This window comes from Prunus avium, chromosome 8, assembly GCF_965620075.1.
Source record: "Prunus avium chromosome 8, drPruAviu1.hap1.1, whole genome shotgun sequence".
In the NCBI taxonomy this organism is placed as follows: Eukaryota; Viridiplantae; Streptophyta; class Magnoliopsida; order Rosales; family Rosaceae; genus Prunus; species Prunus avium.
The window spans coordinates 37437440-37458564 of record NC_142291.1 but is presented as its reverse complement, the minus strand read 5'-3'; the positions used below and the strand labels follow the sequence as shown (position 1 = coordinate 37458564).

Genomic DNA, 21125 nt, shown 5'->3' with positions numbered 1-21125 from the left:
AGCTTGATTGGCTAATGGGTCACGTATCACACATCCATTTGAAACATTAAATAAAAGATGAACATCCACATTTATATCATGCAGCTGAGGATTAAATTACCAATAATATTATACTATATGTTTGTTCGTGACCTCAACAAAACTTGGTTCACTGTATGTGTTAGGGATTTCTGCCCTCTTTTTAAGGTGTTTATCCACAAGTTTAGCAGAGCACTTTTGCATCTACGTGTTCTCCTCTGCACCTAAAAAGCGTGTGGCTTTAGCATTGCTAGCCTCACGAAAGAGCCTTTGAGTTGTCGTCAGATGTTTACTGGCTTCTTGGAATGTTGAGGGATGGGTTTGGATTAATTTGGAATAGAAGAAATATTTGCCACATATTCTTGGCATTTCTTCTTTCTGCTTTGAGCTTCAGAGTTTGTGGTTCTAAGTGGTACATATTTAATCTGCATCTAAGGTCTTAAGTTCGATTCCCTCTTTCTTAATAGGGCTTGTATAAAAGAAGAAAAAAAAAAGTTTGGTCTTACTCTTCACAGAATTTTGTGACTCTTTTTAATTCCGCCACATGTCATGATTAGTATTGTGATCAAAATGCAAAAGATTTCCAACCAGGGTTTTATTTGGTTTGTACATTTTGGCATCCCACGTACGATTGCCACGTGTCCTGTGTTAGGTTACAAATTAACAAGCACTAGTAAATATACTTTTAGAAGCGTACTAAAATGGTTATCTTTGAATTGAATTTACTCTTCTTGGCCACACATCATAGGTATGAATGAAGCAGAAGAGGATATTTGAATAGGTATTTAACCATCGTAAGTGTTATTGTAACTATCAGGTACGTATGTATTTGGCAACTAAATAAAAAAGAGATTGCGTGCCGCGGATTATAATTATGCATTTTGTGAATCGTTTTTTAGCGTACATTCTTCAAAAGTTAGGCCATATTAAGATTTGGCTTATCGTTAATGAACACTTCAACTGTTATGTTGTTCCAGAATTGTAGCCAAAGAAGATAAATGTTCATTATGTGTTCAAACTTTGATTTATGAAGCAAAATTTGTGAGAATTAGGTTAACAATTCCTTTAACGTGAGTCGACCACGTGTCGAAATTTGGCTTTTGTATATAACTAACTTGACTTTGCTTTTATATGGAACCCACTCTCATAGCCCGACCCGGAAAAGGTTTATTTTGGGCCCTTCCCATACATGGGTTGGGGAGGTTTAGGGCAAAACAATAATACAAAAATGGGCTTAGAACCCTTGAGTCGGAGTTGGGCCAAAAATGGGATGAAATCTTTTTCTTCTTTTCGGGTCTGATGAGGATTTGAAAATTTTCTTTTTCTTTTGACAAAAAGATCCAGTTTATAAATGGAGGTGGATCAAACTTTTTTTTTGAAAACTGGCAATAGTTTAAATTATATTTGGAGGAGATTTCTCACATATACACTATTAATGTATTATAAGAGTTCGAATTTGATATCATTTGTCTGCAAGTTAAGGTTATTTTTTTATTAGAGTAGAACCCCATAAAAAGATTCAACTTAAGTACAAAGTAACCGGTATATTGCCTTGATCAACCGATCTAACTTACATATTTATGTGAGTTTGAAATTTAATAGGGTAAAAAGAAAATAAAAAGACATCATGTATTATTCAATTTTATTCACGAATTGACCCCACGGTGGTTTTGTCTTATTGGAAAAGTATTGGAAAATTGCAAATTGGTCCTTTTGCAGTTGAGGATGTATTTAAATACAGTGAGCTGCTTCGTAAACGGTCCAGTGAACAGGGGACAGACAGTATAGCCGACAGAGTCACACACAGCAGAGATAGGTATAAAGAGCTCTAGAAGACGACAAAAGTCCACAGACAAACAAACAGCGTAAGTGTATAAAACAGAGAGATTATACGTTACTTTATACGTATTTTTTTGGCCCTCTTTGAAACACAACTTTTTGTTCTTTAAGTTCCTGTCCCAACAAATTTCAAAGGGCTTGTTTGACTCTCTGTGTGTGCCTTTTTTACTGTTTGTTGTGTGTGTGTGAGAGAGAGAGAGAGAGAGAGAGAGAGAGAGAGATGGAGGCAGGGTCATCATCAGGAGGGTCTTCAGCTGGTGGTGTTGTGAGTGATCAGGGAAGAGAAGAAAAGCAAAAGGAAATGAGAGAAAAGCTAAGTGAGGTTTGTGGAGTTGGAGAAGAAGAAGAAGAAGAAGATGATGATGATAAGAGCAATGGGATTGCTTCTGGTTTTGTACCTGGGCCTTTGGTTTCTCTTAAGGAACAGATTGATAAAGACAAGGTTCTCTTTGTTCTTCTCTCACCCCCACAATTCTATTTCAGTCTTTTCATCTATGTAGATTTGAGTCTATTTTACTTTTTCTTAGTTAATGTTAGTTTTGTTTGATTGAATATTTGAATATATGTAATGGGTTATTTAGGCTTTTTCTTGAACCCAAAAGATGGTGTCTTTGGCAGCTCAGAAAATGCAGGAAAAGAAAGAAAAAGCCTTTTTTCTGGTCTCATTTTATTAGCTGTCTGAATGTGTGGTGTGGCCCCTGCCATTGCCCGAACATTTGAGATTTTAATCTCAGTTATGTTCAGTTGGGTGATGCTAATGTGTTATGCATCTGAAATAATTCAAATACAACCTTTTAGTTTTGATATCACAATCAGATCAATCTTATTATATTGATCTAATTCCTGCTGACATCCAAATTGAAGTTGCATCTATTTAGATTGGTCAGTTTGTGTGAAATTGGAAATCAAACTGTTTGGAGCCTACCAATTTAATTTTGAAGCTACCTGTGCTTAACAGGATGATGAAAGCTTAAGGAGGTGGAAAGAGAAGCTGCTTGGTTGCTTGGAAAACGATTTAAATGGTTTGTCTTCTTCGTCACACTTTTATGCTTGGGTCTTTATTTGACACCTAGTTTGTGATGGTTTTTCCATCCGTTGTCTTATTCTTGCTAAGAGTCTTTCCATTTGATTAGGCCAAATGGAACCTGAAGTCAAATTCCACTCCATCGGAATCATCTCCGATGATTTCGGGGAAATCAGTACTCCCTTGCCTGTTGATGAAAATCAGATTGACCGTGTCCTGTTTACACTCAAAGAGGGATCTCGATATCAGCTTAAGCTAGCATTTAGTGTTCTGCACAACATTGTTTCAGGCCTCACCTACTCCAACACAGTATGGAAAGGAGGGCTCCAAGGTACATAAGACTGTTTGATTGTCTTCTCTAGATGTTTTAAATGCAGTGCAGATGGTTGAAAGCTTTTTGAAATATGTTAACAACTTGTTAACCTGTTAGCAGAAATACATACTGATTTTGCGCAACCAGTTTACTTTTTTCGTTCAACCCACTGGACTAACAAGAGAGAAAGATTGATCCTTTCAATCTATCTTGTTCTAAGTTTAGGTTGTGTAGTCTAACAATTATACCAATTTTTCCCCTTCCCTTATGTTTCAGTTGATCAGAGCAAAGGAATGTTGGGTACGTTTGCTCCTAACAAAGAACCATACGTGCACACCTTGGAAGAGGAGACAACTCCATCTGGGTTGCTGGCAAGGGGCATTTATTCAGCAAAGCTTAAGGTGCGTGGAAGTTAGTACATGTTTGCAAGCAGCAAGCTCAATTTTAATTTTTCAACGGTAACATCTGTAGTAATTGCTTGGGGTCGAAGAGACTATTTGTAGTCATTGCTTCATGTTTGCAAAATGGCTTTCCTCTAGCATTGTTTTCATCTCTGTGGTAATTACATAATGGGTAGTAACTTGTAAATTTTGTTCTTGTGTATATACAGAATATACTCCCATTTTTCTGATGGGTTTCTATTTTACAGTTCGAAGATGATGACCGGAGAAGTCACATGGAACTACAATACACCTTTGAGATAAAAAAGGGCAGTTAGCTGACTCTTTTCTGGAAGATCCTGCATTCTTAAATACATTTCTTCCATTTGATCCCCCTATTTTCTTTTATCAATGAACCACACATCTTTGTTATAGGAACAATTAAGCTTGCCTTGTAGGTATGATACAAATGTAGATTTGGATTCTCATTGCTTGTTTCCTTGATTTGTACAATCACATGCTAATCACATGTGTCATGTAAACCTGGGTGTGTTTGTGCCTCTACTTCACTTGAGCTTTTGTCAACTCAGCAAAGTTCCACAAGGGTTTCTCAGAATTACATCAATTTAAAAGGCTTCCAGATAGAGTTTGCAGATTTAAAGATACAAAAGATAAATTATTAGTAACAACTTACATACAAAATCTACGAGGGCATATTTCAGTGAATCTTGAAGATATAGACCGTGTAGTTGAATGCATCTTTATCCGTTTGCGGCACTAAAGCCTTTACAAGCTATACTTCTCAAGTAAATAAAATACACTTATTGGCAAGAATCTGATAGCAGGCCATGTTAACAATGCATATGCGAAATACTTTGGTGGTGCGTCGAAAAGCTACAAGAAAATAATAAGCTACAGCTTGACAGAGTTTGGGAAGGCTAATCAGGGCTAGAAGCGTGTCTTCCAGTGGCAAAATCGAGTGACGACAAGGCTGACGCACCAAGTTAGATTTCTACCATCAATAAAATCATCAAGCATTCTGAAGATCCGAGATGCTGTCCCGATTCTGCTTGATACAAAAGGGAATTGCTTAACTGCTAAAGTTTTACAGGAGACAAAAGTGAGACCACTTGTATGTTAATGGTCTGTGCCTCCAACTATCTCAAATATTGGCAAGGGACCTGAAATATCATCAAAATTGCATAGATTATAGTTAAAAAACCATTTCTATGGATATTGGAATGTTTCATCAATGAAAACCTTACATGTCTCAGTATCACTTTCTTGTGTGATCCCATTGTTTCCACAAAATCACAAGGCTATGTAAGGTGAAGCCCAACAAGTGCAGTAGTATTAAGCTTTCAGTACGAGATGGAGAAGAAAGGAATACCTCCTAATCTACAAATAATGCGAAAGAAGATTTGCTGAAGAATTCTTCAACCTACAGCTCTGTCCTAAATGAACATCTCCGAAAAGGTATCTGCATCATCAAGGTAAGGTTTTTCTGTTTCTATTTCCTTGAAAAAAAATAAGGGGGGGAGGGGTGAAGGAAAATTTAAAACTTTCAGCTAAGATTTATCAGTTGTTTTAAAAGAACAAACCTGTATTCACAGTATTCAGCCCATGCACATCGAGCTTTTCCATAATCCCAATAACAGTCCTCATCCCTCAGAGGTCCACGCTTGGCTGTTGCAGATTTTATATGTCAGCGACACTGCTTAAAGGAGGAAGTGGAGGAGGGGATAGAAGAAGAGAAGAAACATTCACCTTTAGTAACAAATTTTGATGTTGCATCGGGATGGATATCATGCCAAATTTGAAGCCACAACTCTCTCATTAGAACTGGGGATCTAACAATGTTCCTATGATTCGCTACATTAAGACAGTGTCAACGTATTATCTATTTATTTAGAATCTGCTATCATTAATTGTTAATATATATAAAAAAAATTGTAAAAATGAGAAATTGAAGTCTAAGTGAAACAAACCATCGTGTTTAGCTACATAGAATTATATTGTAATAGTCAATGTGATTTATCTAGTCATACTTTAAAGTTATTTCCATGCAGAAAAGTTATGCGTTTGTGAGCACTGGTTGAGACCCACACCTTTATCTATCTCCCAGACTGCTGTCCTTTTTCCTGGTATACTTTCAGAATCTTCATAGTAAGTTATGTACTTGACCCTTGGCAACCTTGTCATGTTGGGCAAAATATCTTCTTCATGATGATGTTCCACATTCAATTCCACTTGTACATCAGAACCATCATGCTCTGACTGCAATTTCAAGAAGAAAAGAAAAATCAAAACTCATATACAATGCCACTTTACTGGTGAAGAAACACATCAAACTTAATGATGATCCTTCCAATTTTGTAAAGAGTGTTGAAATGAGTCATTGTAGACGAGGTCACGTGCTATATACTAAACTGAGAGCCAATACCTGAGGAGCCCTAGTTATGTTGACTTTTGGTCCAAGCCAGTTCTTGCACCAAGAAAGAGAATGGTACGGTACCTGTTAATGATTTGTCTACTAAATGCTGAGTATGATACTCCAAAAATTAGACCACAAAAGTAATAATACTGAAGCAGGAGAATCTAAACATATTCTATTCTTGAAACCATGCTGGCATGTAATAATTTTGAACTCACAGTCTCATCCCCGCTTGAAGCTCCTGGATTTCCTTCAACAAGATTTCCTGACCTGCAAGAATATTATGAAATTATCTACTACAGTTAGTAGTAACATCTCTCTTCTTAGCTTACGCGAAATCAACACCTCGTGATTTTTTACCAATTAAGCCAAAATAAGATCTGATAATACATTCCACGCGTCCACATAAACCCACACTCATGCATGCACAGGGTTTACTGATGTAGCCTGGAAATATGAAGAAAACTTACCTTGAGAACAAGGAACCTTCAATCTCATAAATCACATCGGTAATGATCCAATTATCAGGGTAGGGCTTGCCACTCGGTGCAAAATAGTAACCAACCTGTTTTTCCATTGCCAAGATACCAAAACTATCATTCACCACAACACCGTTACCAGCTAAATGTAGAACAGGCACCAACAAATCCCTAGTCATAAGAAAGAGATATCTTAGGATGAATATAATCTAGCAGCTGTTCTTATTGTCACTAAAACTGATTGACAAGTTATTCATAGAGAAATTAACCAAAAATAACATAAATGTTACTGAACTTGTGACAGATATATGAAGTAAAATAAATTAGTGTATTTCAAAAAGAATCATGTCTGATTCTGAAGAGTAGTTTCACTTATATTACACCTTCGAAATTGTTATCACTTACAAACTTCAAGTGACAACAACAAAGTGAACCATGAATTCTAGCACCAAGTGCATTTAATAAGCAAATACCATTTAGTAATAATAAACTAGAAATTTTCAAGTACGGGAAAATACTAAGAAATAAAGCACACAAACATTAAATTTCCAAATTCACCACTGTGATACAGAAACCAAAACAAAAAAAACCAAGCAATAGTTATTAAAACAAGAACGCCAATAATGTGAAATTGCTTCAGTAATACTAATGACACATAGAAATATTCTATCCACTACAAGAATGCAAATATACCTCAGTTTTCAAGTCTGTTCCATAGATACAAAATATATTTTTCAGAGGTGGCCTGTCCCATGGTGTAAGTGGATTTAAAACTGGATCATCATGATATAACCTGAAATACACAGCATCACAAACACAATCTAGTTGGAAAGCTAAACCAGACACAACTTCATCTATGTTTGCAAAAAAATTCAAATTATCGAAATAGAAGTACAAAGTTAAGGGGCAACATGCATAACACAACAACTACCATTAAAGAATCTTTATCCATACAAAATTAGGTAACTACAGTCAAGATGGCTTAATCTTGGATGTCCACCCTGTAAAAGAATTGAAAGAGAAAACTAAAGCAATATATACACTGGAAAAAGAACAACAAATTTTCATAGGAGAAAATGTCCTTTACCACTAGCATTAAAAGGTGTAATTTAACCTGGGTGATTGGAACACTAACACAACTAACTTAAGAAAGTAAAACGGCTATTGAAGGCAGCATTGATTTGTACTGCTGACACAAAGAAAATGAAGTCTGGAAGCTGTAATCAGACTAAGTTCAAAACTAACAGCACGGACAACAGAAGTTGTAATAAAAAGGCATCCAATGTCAGGAAAAAAAAAAACACACAAAATGGTATTCTTCATGATTATAAACAAACTACCCACGTCTTTAATTGGTGCAAAATCCTCTTGATGTCCGGGTCATAATCCTCTATTGCTTTGAAAAAGGTCCCATCTGATATTTCGCGAGCAGAGAAAGACAATTGGGTAGGGAGTCCACATTCTATGCTAGACAAGTTAGCCTCAGCTATTTCAGTAGCTGATGGATAGGCTCCAAATCCTGCCAATATAAGATACAAAGAGTACATATGAGCATAATAACAACATTTTAACCACAAAATTTGCATGAGGGTTAAGAATTTACCACGGATTGAAGGAATTTCAATATTGATAATATTTGTTGGCCATCCAGAAAAGTTTAACTGAAATTCCCGCTCATCACAGTGATACATGTTATGACCCCTCTTGTCCATGTTTCCCCCACAGAAATGTTTCCAGTATGTATTCTCTGCCCTACAGTACTTCGAAAATGGCATCATCCATAACGAAGATGCAAATGAATTGACCATCAACCGAGCTGTCCCCTGATAATGTCAAACATTTATAACATGCACATGTTAGAAACGTCAAACATTTATCATATGCACATGTTAGAACATGAATTCATATCTAAAAGAAACTATCATGAATCTCCACTATTTCAAAAAAGCTAGTGAAAGCCACATTTGCTAGCGCAGTTAGTACAGAGAAAGTCCAAGTAACCAAGGTAATTTAGGTATGAACAATGATATTAACTGATTACCATACCAATTTATATTCTTTGAGTTTTCAGAGCATGATCAAGACAATATCAATTCGAATTTCTAAGTGTATCTGGATATAATGACTGAAAAGATAAAAAGATCACTTTGCCCTCTTTTTCCATAAAGAACAGATAGTTAAATACATAAAAAGAAGAACAAAACATATGTTGAACAGTTAAAAGTTAATAAGAAAAAGAAATGAACTATCGTTGAGGAGGGTTATTGAATAAGAAAAAGGAGGTCACCTCGGAAATAGGAAGGCCAAATGTTAATCCAGAAAGTGTTCCTTTGACTGTCTCGATTGCACCAAGAAGTGGAGCTCCTGGATTCAACTCAACAAAATAACTAGATAAATAACATGCACTATTGTAAGGGACAAAACATTCAAGATAAACAGATTTTGATGCAAACCAATCATACCAACGGCAAAATAGGCATGAATGTGTTCATCCAGCCATTGGATATAATGTTTAGGTGCAATTTCCAGCTTCAACCACTCCAGAAAGTAGCGGAAGACATGATTACCCAGTGAATGGGCAAACACTACTGAGGGGCCTCCACGAAGTTTTAGTGCCGTTTCAAATGTCAATCTGTATTAACACATCAGTATATGAACATAATTGTGACAATAACTCTTCTGGTACAGAATGTATGCTCAATTTGACTGTTGGTTTAGTTCATTATCAACGAAATATTAATTCTCAGTTTGCCAAATGGAAGCTGACTGGTGAGGCAAATGTGGTAGTAAATAAGCCATGAGAATTAGATAAAAATACGAACTTTAGCTTGTGAAAGTAAAGGTCTCGCTCCTCAAGCATAGACGGTGACAGCCTCCAGTCATATGGCACAGCAATGATAGCATTCGCCTCAATACCGAATTCGATACACCATTTCACCCATTCTTTCCATACCGAAGAGAGAGGACCTGTTGGAAATGGTTATAAAGAAAGCAAGAAACTTGAAAAATAATCAAAACCTGAAAAATCAAATTCAAAAGAGACACATGAAATTCAGAGACCATGGAAAGTTACCAGTAATGTAGCCAGGATCGAGTTCCGTGATCGCCGAAAGACCGCTATCGGGCCGTGACTTGCACTCAGGGTGATCTGTTTGGTTGTACGGGTCCAGAAGCATGCATTTGAGCCAACAGTTCACAGCAGAGAGAAGCTGCGACGCAAAAACGATCATTAGAAACGCAGACAAAACTCATATTATGCGAAAATCAAAAGCAGAGCGAAGTAAAGAGAAGAGAATAGAAGAGACGTACTTTGGTGGTGTCGAGCCAGACCAAATCGAGAGGGTTGAAATCGAGAGGAGAGTAAGGGCAGTCGAGGATCGACCAAGCGCGAAGCTGCGTGGAGGCCAAGCCAGGGATTATGATTCCCGAGAGCTTGGAATAGTCGCCGCTCCAGTCTCCTCCGACGCCATGGCCATGGAAGAGCGGTAGAAGAAGGAGGAGGAGGAGAAACGCCGTGACGTGGTGGTTGTACGACGGAGCTCGCATTGCCGTTTGGCGGTTTGAAGAGGAAAATGCAAAAGCTACTGTCGTTTTTATGACACCATTTTTTGGTTGGGAGTTAGAAAGGAAAGACTCTTTTCGGCTATTGGTCCAAAGTCCCTTTCTTTCTGTTTCACACCGTTATTCCCTAAACGACGCCGTCCAACCAGCTCCGCATCACCAACACGTCGCCGTATCACCTGGTACTGCAACAGAGCCGTTTGCTGAGAGAGAGGAGCGAAGAAACCAAAGCGCGCCAATACGAAACGACAAGGAGAGAGCTCCAAAGGCTTGAGTTTTCAGAAGCTAACAAAATGACTTCGTTTAAATCCTCCATTGGAGCTTACGTTGTCGTTTGGGCAGTGGAAGACCAGTTTCCATGGAGTCTTCGTCCTCCAGATTCCGATTCAGAGACCTTCCCGAAATGGAGAACTGCACGCAGTCCGATTCCGCCTCCGACTTATCCTCCGTGTCCAGCGACCGAGACGACGAGTCTGATCTTCAATCCATGACTGGAAAGGTCAGTTCTTTTCGTTAATTTCTTCAGTTGATTAATTAGTTACCTTCTGTTTAGTTTCCGAGAAAGCTCTGAGAAAAAGAAAGGGACAGAGTATTATTAAGTTCTTTGTTTGCTGTTGATTATGTAGGGAATTAAGCATCTTTGTTCAGAGCTCCTCGAGCTAAAGGCTGCATCCAGTGAAGAATTTCACAAACACATATTTTCCAATTATTCGGCCTTTGTTAGGTACTATATACTATGTTTTTTTAAGCATAATTAAAAATGTTATCTTTGATTATATACAACATTTTTTTCATAAAATTTGAAGTAAATTGAGTTACTTGACCCTAGGGAATTGAGGTGATCGTTTTGTTTTTGTAGAATATTTGAAGAAGTAGGGCATGTGGAAAGTGAGCTGATGCAACTGAAAAACCATGTAGTGGCCCAAAAGAGGCTAGTGAGTGACCTTGTAGATGGAATATATTTGAAGGTTTTATCAAAGGAGACTATAGACTTGGTTATCGAAGAATCTGGATGCGAGGAGCTGCTTCCCATCAGCAAGTTAGAAGCTCATGCAAATGATGTTTTAGAAACCTTGGACACTCTCTTGTCTGAGAACAGGATAGATGAGGCACTGTCCATCATAGAATTGGAGGATGAGAATCTTCAAAGGTTGCGGTTTGAAGAGGATTGTCCGGTGGATGAGTTGAGATTGTTTAGCTCTGAAGTTTCTGAGAGGAAGACCATGCTTACACTACAGTTGACAATGGTGGCTGAAAATCGAAGAATAGCTGCCCCGGAGCTTCAAAAGGCACTGGTGGGGCTCTGCAGGCTAGGTGACAGTCACCTTGCAACTCAATTGTTGATCAAGTACTACCATTCACGCATTGCGTCTGGGATACATAATTTTCAGGCTTCAAAATCATTCTTACATAGGTTATATATCAGGGAACTCTCAAAGTTTGTATTCTCTATGATTTCTCAAGCGGCGAGAAGTTTTGTGATGTTATATGGGGAAACTTCTCCATATGCATTGGAACTTGTCCAGTGGGCCAGTCAAGAAACAAAAGTGTTTTGTGCTTGTTTTGATAAATATGTTAAGACCATCTCAGAAATAAGTGGTGGATTGTCCACAGCAGTGGAAGCTGTACAGTTTGCAATGTCATTTTGTTCTCTGTTGGAAACTCAGAGATTAGTGCTGCGGCCATATTTGATCAAGCATATTCGCCCTTGCATGGAAGAGGTTCTACATAAACACCTAGACCACTTTAAGAAAGTAATTGATATCTTTACAGCGACTGATGCTTGGGTTTTGGGTAGATATCTTGTATCAGGAATTATGAATGAAGGTTGTTCTTCCATGGTTGTCGGGCAACAACCAGAATATTGCTTGCTCACTAACAGCGGCCGGAAGTTTGTAACACTGCTGCAGGTATGTATAATTTTGTCTTTGTATTGATTTTAGACAAAAGCAAAGCTGCCGGGTGATAGACATGCATTGGGCTTTTGTTTATGAGACTAAAGCTCTTGAATGAGAGACCAAATGTGTATAAAGCGTCATGATAGTATTTGATATGTGTATATATAAACTATTAATCTTTCTGGTGTGATGCTATTCTTACTTGTAACTTGTTTTTTCCCTTCCAGTCTATCACTGTAGATGTCAACCCATTATTTTCCCTTCAAATTGAAGGATCAATCGTTAGTGGACTTATGAACCTCTTCAAAAAGTATATAGACATCCTTGAAAGAGCCATCAACTGTGAAACAGCTGTTGCAGAAACAAATAATTCGAGACTCTATTTGGCCAATTCAGTGCAACAACAGGTTTCTATCTTAGCCAATCTGTCAGCACTAGAGCAACTCTTCTCCAGCATGGTTAGAAGCATCTTCAAAGGTGTTAGTGATGTCAACTCTGAATTAATGAAAATCCATCCAGTTGAGGTTCAAGTGAAGGAACTTGACAGTTGTATTTCGTTCATTCAAGAGGCTTCTTGTCGGCTCAGAGCTCTTTTCTGTGAGCAATTTATATTGAAAATTATGTCCGTCAAAACTAGCTACAAACTCACTCCTGCAAGTAGTGTTGACGGGCCTGGTGAGTCTTCTATGTTTCATGGAGTGATGCCTTCCCTTGCCTTTCAGGTATTTTTGCCAACATAAATGGAAGTTGTAGATGGTTTTTCATGTCACTGCCTCGTTCAGCAGTTTTTCTTTTAATTTTCCTCATGCATTAGTAAATAGACTCTTATTGGTTGATAAAATCTGTAGTTTGTGGACTAGATTTTATGCTGCTTATATGTTGTGATTCTGATGTCTCATCAGGTACTGTTTTTAGAGCTGAGAAAACTGGAAAAACTTTCTGAAGACAATATTTTTGAAGTTGATTGGTTATTGGAGCTATTGAGGGAGCTTATAGAGGCCGTCTTTGTTTGGGTTTCAAATAACAAAGAGAACCGGGATATCGACGGGGAGAATATGACAGTAGAGCTTCCTCTCAATTTCAAGCAGGTCTGTGGCTCATTTTTTTCTTTCTTTTGCCTTTTGCTTAGATAAGTGCTAGCAGCCTCTTTGTAATCCATTTTATTACGATGCATGTTCATTTAATATATATCATTTTGTTTATGTTTCCTGGAGCAGTTTGTTTTGGATGTGCAATTTCTGGTGGAAATCTCAAAGTATGGAGGATACTTCTCCAATAACCCTTTGTTTCTACTAAATCTCATGAAATCAGCCTTACTTTCAGCTGGACTAGATCCAAGAAGGTATCTCTCTCTCTCTCTCTCTCTCTCTCTCTCTCTCTCTCTCTCGCAGACTCCATCCTTTTTCATTAAGGTGGTCCTTTTTTTCACTTGTGCTAGCTGTAAGTTCAACATTTAGCATGTGCGTCTACTGCCATGCTCAAAAGATTGAGTTTTATATTGATCCCTTAGACGTTACAGTTTCTTGAATCCTTTTGTGCAGAGATGTCAATGATGATATATGGGCTATAGACTTTGCTGCTGAAACAATCCAAAAGCTGCTGGAGAGTGAGAAAACACTGTTGCCTCTGGACCAAGAGCCTGTCAGTGAACAAGAATCAGAGGACCAATCCAAGTATGCAGCTGACTCTTTTCCGGATGATGCTAGTTCTTCAGAGGAGGATGCAGTAGCCACAGACGAGCCAGAAGTTGCCTCAGCTGGCTCTTTAGAGGAAAACGTTAGAAGCTCTTTAGAAGATTATGTGGAGCCAGAGGAGGATGCAGTAGTCACACATGATCCAAAAGTTGCCTACAATGCAAAAACAGCATCAGCGGATACAGGACCATGCATGGACCAATCGAAGATTTCAGCTGACTCTTTTCAAGAAGATGTTAGAAACTCATTAGAAGATTATGTGGAGCCAGAGGAGGATGCAGCAGCTACATATGATCCAGAAGTTGCCTATAATGCTGAATCAGCCTCACTGAATGCAGAACCTAAGAATGCAGCTGACTCTTTTTGGGAAGATGTTAGAAATTCTTTAGAGGATGCAGTAGCCACATATGATCCAGAACTTGCCTTAAATGCTGAACCGTGCAATGGCGAATCAAAGTATGCAACTGACTCTTTTGAGGATGATGTTGTAAGTCCTTTAGATGATTATACGCAATCGAAGGAGGATGTGATAGCCGTAGACAATGCAGAAATTGCCTTTAATGAAGAAACAGAATCATTGATTACAGAATCTTGTCCTCAAGGAGGGTCTTGTGGTGTCCTAGAATTGGATTGGAATTCCAGTGACAGAGGTGCTATAGATTTGACTGACACTTCCATAGAATCTCAAACTACTGGCTCTGAAAATTTGTCCAACAAGGCAGTTGATATATCACATATCATTGAAGAAACTAATGTACCATCAACATAGTTGGCGGTAAATAACATCGGTGAGGCCGTGGAGATGGTCTCTGTTGAGGAAGGGAATGACAGTCCATCTGATGTCCCAAGTTTGTTATGAACAATCTATAGAGATGGTGAAACTGTGGATTTTTCAGGGATTGAATTTAATTCTGAGGAAAACTCTGTTAGACTGCAATAGCAAAATGAAAGAGGTGACATGATGATCATGGCTCCTTCAGTTTAAAATCTGAGGAAATATGAAAATTAAATAAGAACTAATGTACCAATGAGATATTATTTCACTAATGCCTTTATTATATATATATATATAAACCCACAATCTTTAAATTTGAAATAACCCATCAAATGAAAAAGCCAAGAAAGGGAAAATAAAAAATAAGAGGGAGCACGCAGGCGGGAGTCTCTAAAACTGAAAATGGAAATGCGCGCGAGTGGAAACGTCAGCGTTCTAATAAAAAAAATCACCCGCCCATTTCTTATTTCGTAGAACAAATCACGGTGTCCACGTGTCCCTCACACTCCAACACCCCGAGCGAAAAGACCCCCTTATTAATACTCCATGCCCTCCTCCTTCATCGCTGTAACCTTTATGCACTCTTTGTTCTCTGCAACTGTTCGGTTTCCAGAGCCAAGCTTCAATGGCGGATTCTAAGTGTAGTGATAGTTCTACCAGGTCGATGATGAATCCGTGCGTTCTTCATTTTCAGAAACTGGGTCTCGAGCTCAAGTGTTCGCTCTGGTTTGTTTCGCTTGCTAAATTTATCTTCTTTTTATTTTATTTTATCGATATTTTTTGTTTTGGTTTTATGAGAAACAAACAGGGTTTATCTGACATGGGTTTTTCTGCTTTCGTGTTGTTCTTGTTGTCTGCAGCTTGAGTTTGCTTCATCGGCCAACTTTGCTTCCATGCAATCACATTTTCTGCAAGTGCGTCTTCTTCTTCAACTTTTTCCTTTTCCCTAATCTCCTTGTTCGGTTACTTTGCATCTCAAGATTCTTAATTTGACGTTGTATTTTGAATTAATTGCAGTTCCTGCATACCCAATTCGACGCATTTTGGAAAAGAGTGCCCTTTGTGTAAAGTTCAAGTTGCGGATCGAGGTATAGTTGTTGATTGCCCTTAATTAGGGTTTTATGATGGGAGATAGTACTTTTAGTGAAAGAGTTAGTTTCTTTGGGCTGAAAAAATTATTGTATAAACTCTCAAAAATAATTTATCTAATTAATTTTCTATCTGATGCAATGGTTTTGTGGGCTGGCAGATCTCAGGCCTGCGCCTTTCATGGAAAACATAGTAGCAATCTACAAAAGCTTGGATGCGTCTTTCTGTGCCAACTTGTTGCAGCCCATTTCTTCTGGTACAACCTTTATGTAAAAATACACTTATTTAGATACTACTTTGGAGCTTCTCACCCACTGCTCTTTGTTTTAAAGCTTTGTCAGGCGATAATATTTGAGCTGTATGTGTCAATTGCTGCAGATGTTAGGACTGTTTCACCTAATATCAGTTTTGCTGGGAAAATGGCTAAAGAACCATTTGACAATGGCCAAGGGGGTAATTCAAACAGTGGGCAATCCATTTATTCATCAGGTGCTAATGAACGAGTTTGGGTTCCATGTAGTCTGAATCGTTCTGTTGCAGATGTAGTTGACACGAATTGCAAAGTAGATAAGTGTGTCATGCCAATAGATGGATTTAATGGAGTAGGAAATCTCAATTCGCCTCCAAGCTCTCAAATAAGAGCTGGGGGACTTGAAGAATGTATGACCATAGAGAGAGACATGAATCAGGTCGCGCAGTCATTGCCGGACAGTCCTCCTTCATTTGGTGATACCAAATGTTCAGATAATGATAGCTCTGATCGTCACCGTGAGCAAGTAAGATTTTTATAGTTTCTTGATTTACTAATGCCATTTTGTTGTTTTCTTCAAGTTACAAACGTGCAAAATTAGCATTCTCCCTTGGTATTGTACCCATGTCATGCAAGCTAGATGAAATAAAATCATGTGTAAGAAATCTATGAAGTAAATATAAATATTTTATTTTGACAGAAATTTGAAAATTCCATGGTTGAATAGAAATTGTGCGATGCATGAGTGTCTACGCGTATATGAACTTTTTTTTTATTTTTTTCATTTCAAAGCTAGTTTTATTGATATATTATTTTGTTCTACGGTTATACTAATGTCTTATAATTGTGATTATTTATATCCTCTACTTTTATGTGATTCTTTTTTCAGATTTCAGAAAGTTCTTTGGTCAGGAAATCTATCAGTGAAATTGATGATAGTAGAACAGGTCTGAAAAGGCATGATAGTTCTGCAACTGAAAATGATGGTCACTTGAGGGACCTCAAAAGACAAAAGAATCTGAACTTTGAGCCAGTTTCAACTACTAATTCTGAGCTGGAACATGGATTCAGGACATCTTCTAATACCATTTGTGCATTTTGCCAGTCTTCCACAATCTCAGAGGTTAGTTACTCTTACGTGGTTTAATTAATCTTAGTGCCATTTTGTATACATGGTAAAGTGTAATTCAATTGAATTGATGAAATCTTTCAGGTTACAGGGCCAATGCTGCATTATTCTAATGAGAAATTGGTAGTGGGAGATGAGGCAGCTGTTTCAAATGCCATCCCTGTTCACAGAATATGCATTGATTGGTATGTTCAAGCAGTAATATGTCAAATTTTTTTGTCCACCATAGTTAGTAAACATGTGAAAACATTTAGGTTTTCTTTTTCTGGAAACATACTAATGTCTTCTATACACAAAAGTGTATGTATTTCTAAAGATGAATATATAGTGAACATATTTTGGATTTTAAATTGCAGGGCACCACAAGTGTATTTTGTTGGTGAAGCTGTTAAGAAGTTGAAAGCAGAAGTGGCAAGGGGTGCAAAGCTTAAATGCAGCAAATGTGGGCTAAAGGGAGCAGCATTGGGATGCTTTGTGAAGTCCTGCCGGAGAAGCTATCATGTTACCTGTGCAATTGGAATTTCTAAATGTCGTTGGGACAGGGTATATATCATTTGCTTTTTTATGGAGTAGCATGTTCAATGTGTTTATTGTGGTCCTTTTGTTTAGTATCTATTGTCTTAAGATTTTATTTTTATCTTTACATTGTTGCCAAAGTCCATTAAGCCTTAAATAATAGTTAATGGTTTTTTGACTTCTTACAGGAAAACTTTCTGCTGCTCTGTCCAGCTCATTGTTCTGTTAAATTTCCCAGTGAGAAGCCAAATTCTGAGAATCCCAAGTATGACATTGTTCTTTTTGCTCTTTTGATGCCCAAATGATTATTTGAAGCAGAATTCTTATGTTTTGGTCCCTTTTATTTTTTTAACTCTTAGCTCTTCAAGATGCTTATTACTTATAAGCCCTAAGTCCTTACAAAAGGCTTGTAAATGTTTCTATCTTAGTTACACTGTCAATGTTTAATCGAATGTCAAATTTTCTGCCACGCAGAATACGTCCGCTGTCCAACAGTTGGGTAGCTTCAAATGGAGCAAAAGAATGGATTTTATGCCCTTCTGGTTTGTCTTCTGAAGAGAAGGTTAGTTTGAAAGGAATTACTCATGTTATTACCCACTTGGCTCCATGTTGTTATTAAGACATGATGGAAAGTAATCTTGAGTGTCTCAAAACTTGGTAGAGCTTATCTCTGCAATGATATTGATCCTTTCTTTGCTTACCTTGCAAGGACCTGTTGTGGTCAAATTACTAATTTGATAACATTATGTTTTGCAATCTATTTAGACTTATCCTTGGATAAAATTTATAATAATGTTATAAGGTGAATTGTAGATTTGAGGCTCCTGGTTTTCAGGCCTACAGTTCTACCAATAGTAACAATCTGCAATGCCAATTTTCTTTTTATGTGATCTGGAAGATCATGTTCTATTGTATAAACTAAATGTCTTGGTTGCTGTATGAGCAACTTGTATCTTTTCTCTGAATGGTGCAGCTTCTTTTGATCAAGTTTGCCAAGATGAATGGTGGAACTGTGTCCAAGATCTGGAGACCAGATGTTACACATGTAATTGCAGCTGTGGATGAGGATGGTGCATATGTCCGGACTTTAAAAACCTGCATGGCCATTTTGGCTGGAAGATGGATTCTGAAAATTGACTGTAAGCTTCAATTGCATTTTCTATGGATGAATATTTTTGACAAACCTGTGATGTATGTGCTTGAAAGATCTTTCATGCACTTTTCTGACTGACGTCTTTTAGTTAATGTGTTATTTATCATATGGTGTGCCGCTTTTTATTCATTTTAAATGTCTAATTACATAGACATGGGTGCAGGGGTAAAAGCATGCATGGAAGCCATGCATCATGTAGATGAAGAACCTTATGAAGTTAGTCTCGATAACTATGGGTGTCATGATGGCCCAAAAACTGGCAGGCTTCGGGCATTAAACAAGGTAAGTTCCTCCAAGAAAACTTTGTGAAAGTGCATAAACTCAAGTTTACTTTCCAATAATTACCCTCCAACTGAAATATCTGCCAATAACTTTAGAACCAATTATGCAAATCTTCTTAGAACTCTATTTTGATTTGAGTTATTGGATTATTTCCTCTGCAGGATCCAAAGCTCTTCAATGGTTTGAGTTTCTATTTTGCTGGTGATTTTGTACTGGATAGACAGGAAGATCTTGAAGATTTGATCATAGCCGCAGGAGGTACTGTTTTTGACAGCACAGAAGAAGCGCTGGAACAAAGTTCTCTTGGACAGGCAGCTTCAAGGACGCTAGTTGTTTACAACCTTGACCCCCAAGAAGGATGCAAGTTGGGGGAAGAAGTTTCAATCCTTTGGCAAAGGTCAAATGAAGCCCAGGATATAGCCGCAAAAATTGGATCCCAAATCATTGGCCACACCTGGCTCTTGGAATCAATTGCTAGATGTGAGTTACAGCGTCTTGTCTGTTGACAAAGCATGCAATGGCAGGGATTTTCTGTTCATGCCAAGAATATCCATCTAGCAAAAAAAAACCAAAAAAAAAAAAAGAAAAATAATGGGAGCCATTTGATCATGTAGATTTTATTCAGACTGAATCCCACATGTTAGATTTCAGTTTGTGGCTAGGTTTTTCATATAATATTTTTTTTCCTTGTTCATACTTAGTTTTGTTTTGAAACTTGTTTATTTCTAAAAGTCAAGTAAAATTTTGAAATTTCTGATACTCTGTTCATGTTTAGTTTTATTTCCCCACTCACGGTTTTTTTTTGTCATGAGTTCTATGGCAACCCGCCTTTCAAAGGCACATGTATAAAAATGTCTTGTTCATCTTAAATGTATAAAAATTGAAATATTAAGTCCAAAATTCTGCAAATAATTATTCAAAATAAGAGTACTCCAACGTCAACTTTTCAAATTTCATTCATTACTTCGTTTAGAAAGTAACATGCTCTAAAAAGTAACATACCAAGCACATGACTTACTAATTTATTTTTGAAAATAAATTTTTTACTTTAATTAGTAGTTATGTTTAAATTATTATTTACTTAGTGAATAATTAGTACTTAAATATTTTATTAAAGAAAAAAAATAAAAAAACAAATTACTATTTATTAAGTAAATTAAAATATTTAATGCTAATTATTCGCTAGAGAAATAATAGTTAGAACATAATTACTAATTAAAGTAATTAAATCAGGCTAAGATAATAGTAATGGATAATATTCTACACTAGCCTTATTGATAAATGAAAATAAAAGAGAACGATTTTTTTTTTCAAGGAACCCATTATTAGTTTCTTCACTTTTGTTTTTGAGTGGTGATTTCCTCACTCCAATTTTATCCACTTACACTCCATTTTATAACTAAAAAAGGAGTGTAAGTGGATAAAATTGGAGTGGGGAAATCATTACCCATGTTTTTAAAACCTCTCGCGACGAAATTTCGTCGGTAGAGGTAATTTTGTCGGGAGAGGTTGTTTGGCCTCTTTTTTTTTTTTAGTTTTAAAAATAGAAATTTAGTTTCTTCACTTTTGTTTTTTGGCCAACTTCTTGAATTTAATGCATCTAATTAAGTAATACCTTAGCCTTTTTTTAATTACTTTAATTAGTGATTATGTTTTAATTATTATTTCTTTAGCGAATATTTAAATATTTTACTGATTTCGTAAATTACTTGGTAAATAGTAATTAATTGTTTTTTGAATAATTTTGTGGACTTCCGCTTTTTGTTCTTTGATATTAAAAAATCATTAAAGTACGTGTATTATACGTTTGCTTTCATTATACCGACTCTTGAAGACATATACGAAAAACGGAAGTATTATTCAAAAAATACGTATGTACGTGTATAATACGAGTATTAAATGGGAAAATGCTAAATTCTTTATACGGGTAATAACTCTGGAAAAGTAAAAAATCAAAAGGGGACAATAGATATACGTTGGTAATGGCCTAAACGTAATAGATAATGCTCTAGACTAGTCTAAATACTATTTATTTAGTAATATCATTTAAGCTATTAATTAAAATATTTAATACTAATTATTCACTAGAGAAATAATAGTTAGAAAATAATTACTAATGAAAGTAATTAAATTAATTACTGGAAAGAAATTTTGAAAAAATAAAAATTTATTGACCTAAAGACACTAAGTTTATATTTAATTTTTTTTTAAAAACCTCTCGCGACGAAATTTCGTCGGCATAGGTGTTTGCCGGCAAAAGTTTGTCGGATTAGGTTTCTCGCGACGAAATT

General features: G+C 36.8%; 4 protein-coding genes across 8 annotated transcripts; 3 read left to right on the top strand and 1 right to left on the bottom strand.

Annotated features, from left to right (window-relative positions):
• The first annotated feature begins 1932 nt into the window (after window positions 1-1932).
• Window positions 1933-4143, top strand: LOC110757489 (rho GDP-dissociation inhibitor 1-like). Its single transcript, XM_021959114.2, has 5 exons — window positions 1933-2299; window positions 2816-2879; window positions 2991-3212; window positions 3471-3595; window positions 3844-4143. Exons 1-5 carry the CDS (start codon window positions 2078-2080, stop codon window positions 3910-3912), a joined length of 702 nt encoding a protein of 233 aa, XP_021814806.1. The 5' UTR covers window positions 1933-2077; the 3' UTR covers window positions 3913-4143.
• Window positions 4144-4221: 78 nt separating this feature from the next.
• PSAT1 (phospholipid sterol acyl transferase 1) lies at window positions 4222-10109 on the bottom strand. 5 transcript variants are annotated; one of them, XR_002526807.2, is made up of 16 exons: window positions 9797-10108; window positions 9561-9696; window positions 9310-9454; window positions 8950-9119; window positions 8775-8851; window positions 8091-8310; window positions 7832-8006; window positions 7181-7280; window positions 6479-6573; window positions 6227-6278; window positions 6018-6089; window positions 5683-5851; window positions 5342-5446; window positions 5176-5260; window positions 4840-5054; window positions 4222-4755 (listed from the first exon to the last, which is right to left on the bottom strand). XR_002526807.2 is itself a non-coding variant. In XM_021959113.2 (16 exons), exons 1-15 carry the CDS (start codon window positions 10031-10033, stop codon window positions 4973-4975), a joined length of 1920 nt encoding a protein of 639 aa, XP_021814805.1. In that variant the 5' UTR covers window positions 10034-10108; the 3' UTR covers window positions 4222-4755; window positions 4965-4972. The 5 variants fall into 5 exon arrangements, 1 of the variants encoding a protein (XP_021814805.1); XM_021959113.2 differs by having other exon boundaries at window positions 4965-5054; XR_002526808.2 differs by lacking the exons at window positions 4222-4755; window positions 5342-5446 and having other exon boundaries at window positions 4965-5054; window positions 5176-5291; window positions 9797-10109.
• A 132-nt stretch (window positions 10110-10241) lies between these two features.
• On the top strand, window positions 10242-14677 carry LOC110757507 (exocyst complex component EXO84B-like). The gene is made up of 7 exons (XM_088245214.1): window positions 10242-10547; window positions 10675-10772; window positions 10908-11958; window positions 12174-12668; window positions 12849-13034; window positions 13164-13288; window positions 13488-14677. The coding sequence occupies exons 1-7, from the start codon at window positions 10407-10409 to the stop codon at window positions 14407-14409; spliced, it is 3018 nt and encodes a 1005-aa protein (XP_088101340.1). The 5' UTR covers window positions 10242-10406; the 3' UTR covers window positions 14410-14677.
• Window positions 14678-14779: 102 nt separating this feature from the next.
• Window positions 14780-19593, top strand: BARD1 (breast cancer associated RING 1). The gene is made up of 13 exons (XM_021959015.2): window positions 14780-15141; window positions 15276-15329; window positions 15433-15503; window positions 15665-15760; window positions 15883-16280; window positions 16644-16877; window positions 16968-17068; window positions 17240-17426; window positions 17588-17664; window positions 17874-17961; window positions 18373-18538; window positions 18716-18834; window positions 18996-19593. Exons 1-13 carry the CDS (start codon window positions 15041-15043, stop codon window positions 19338-19340), a joined length of 2037 nt encoding a protein of 678 aa, XP_021814707.1. The 5' UTR covers window positions 14780-15040; the 3' UTR covers window positions 19341-19593.
• The last annotated feature ends 1532 nt before the right edge of the window (window positions 19594-21125 follow it).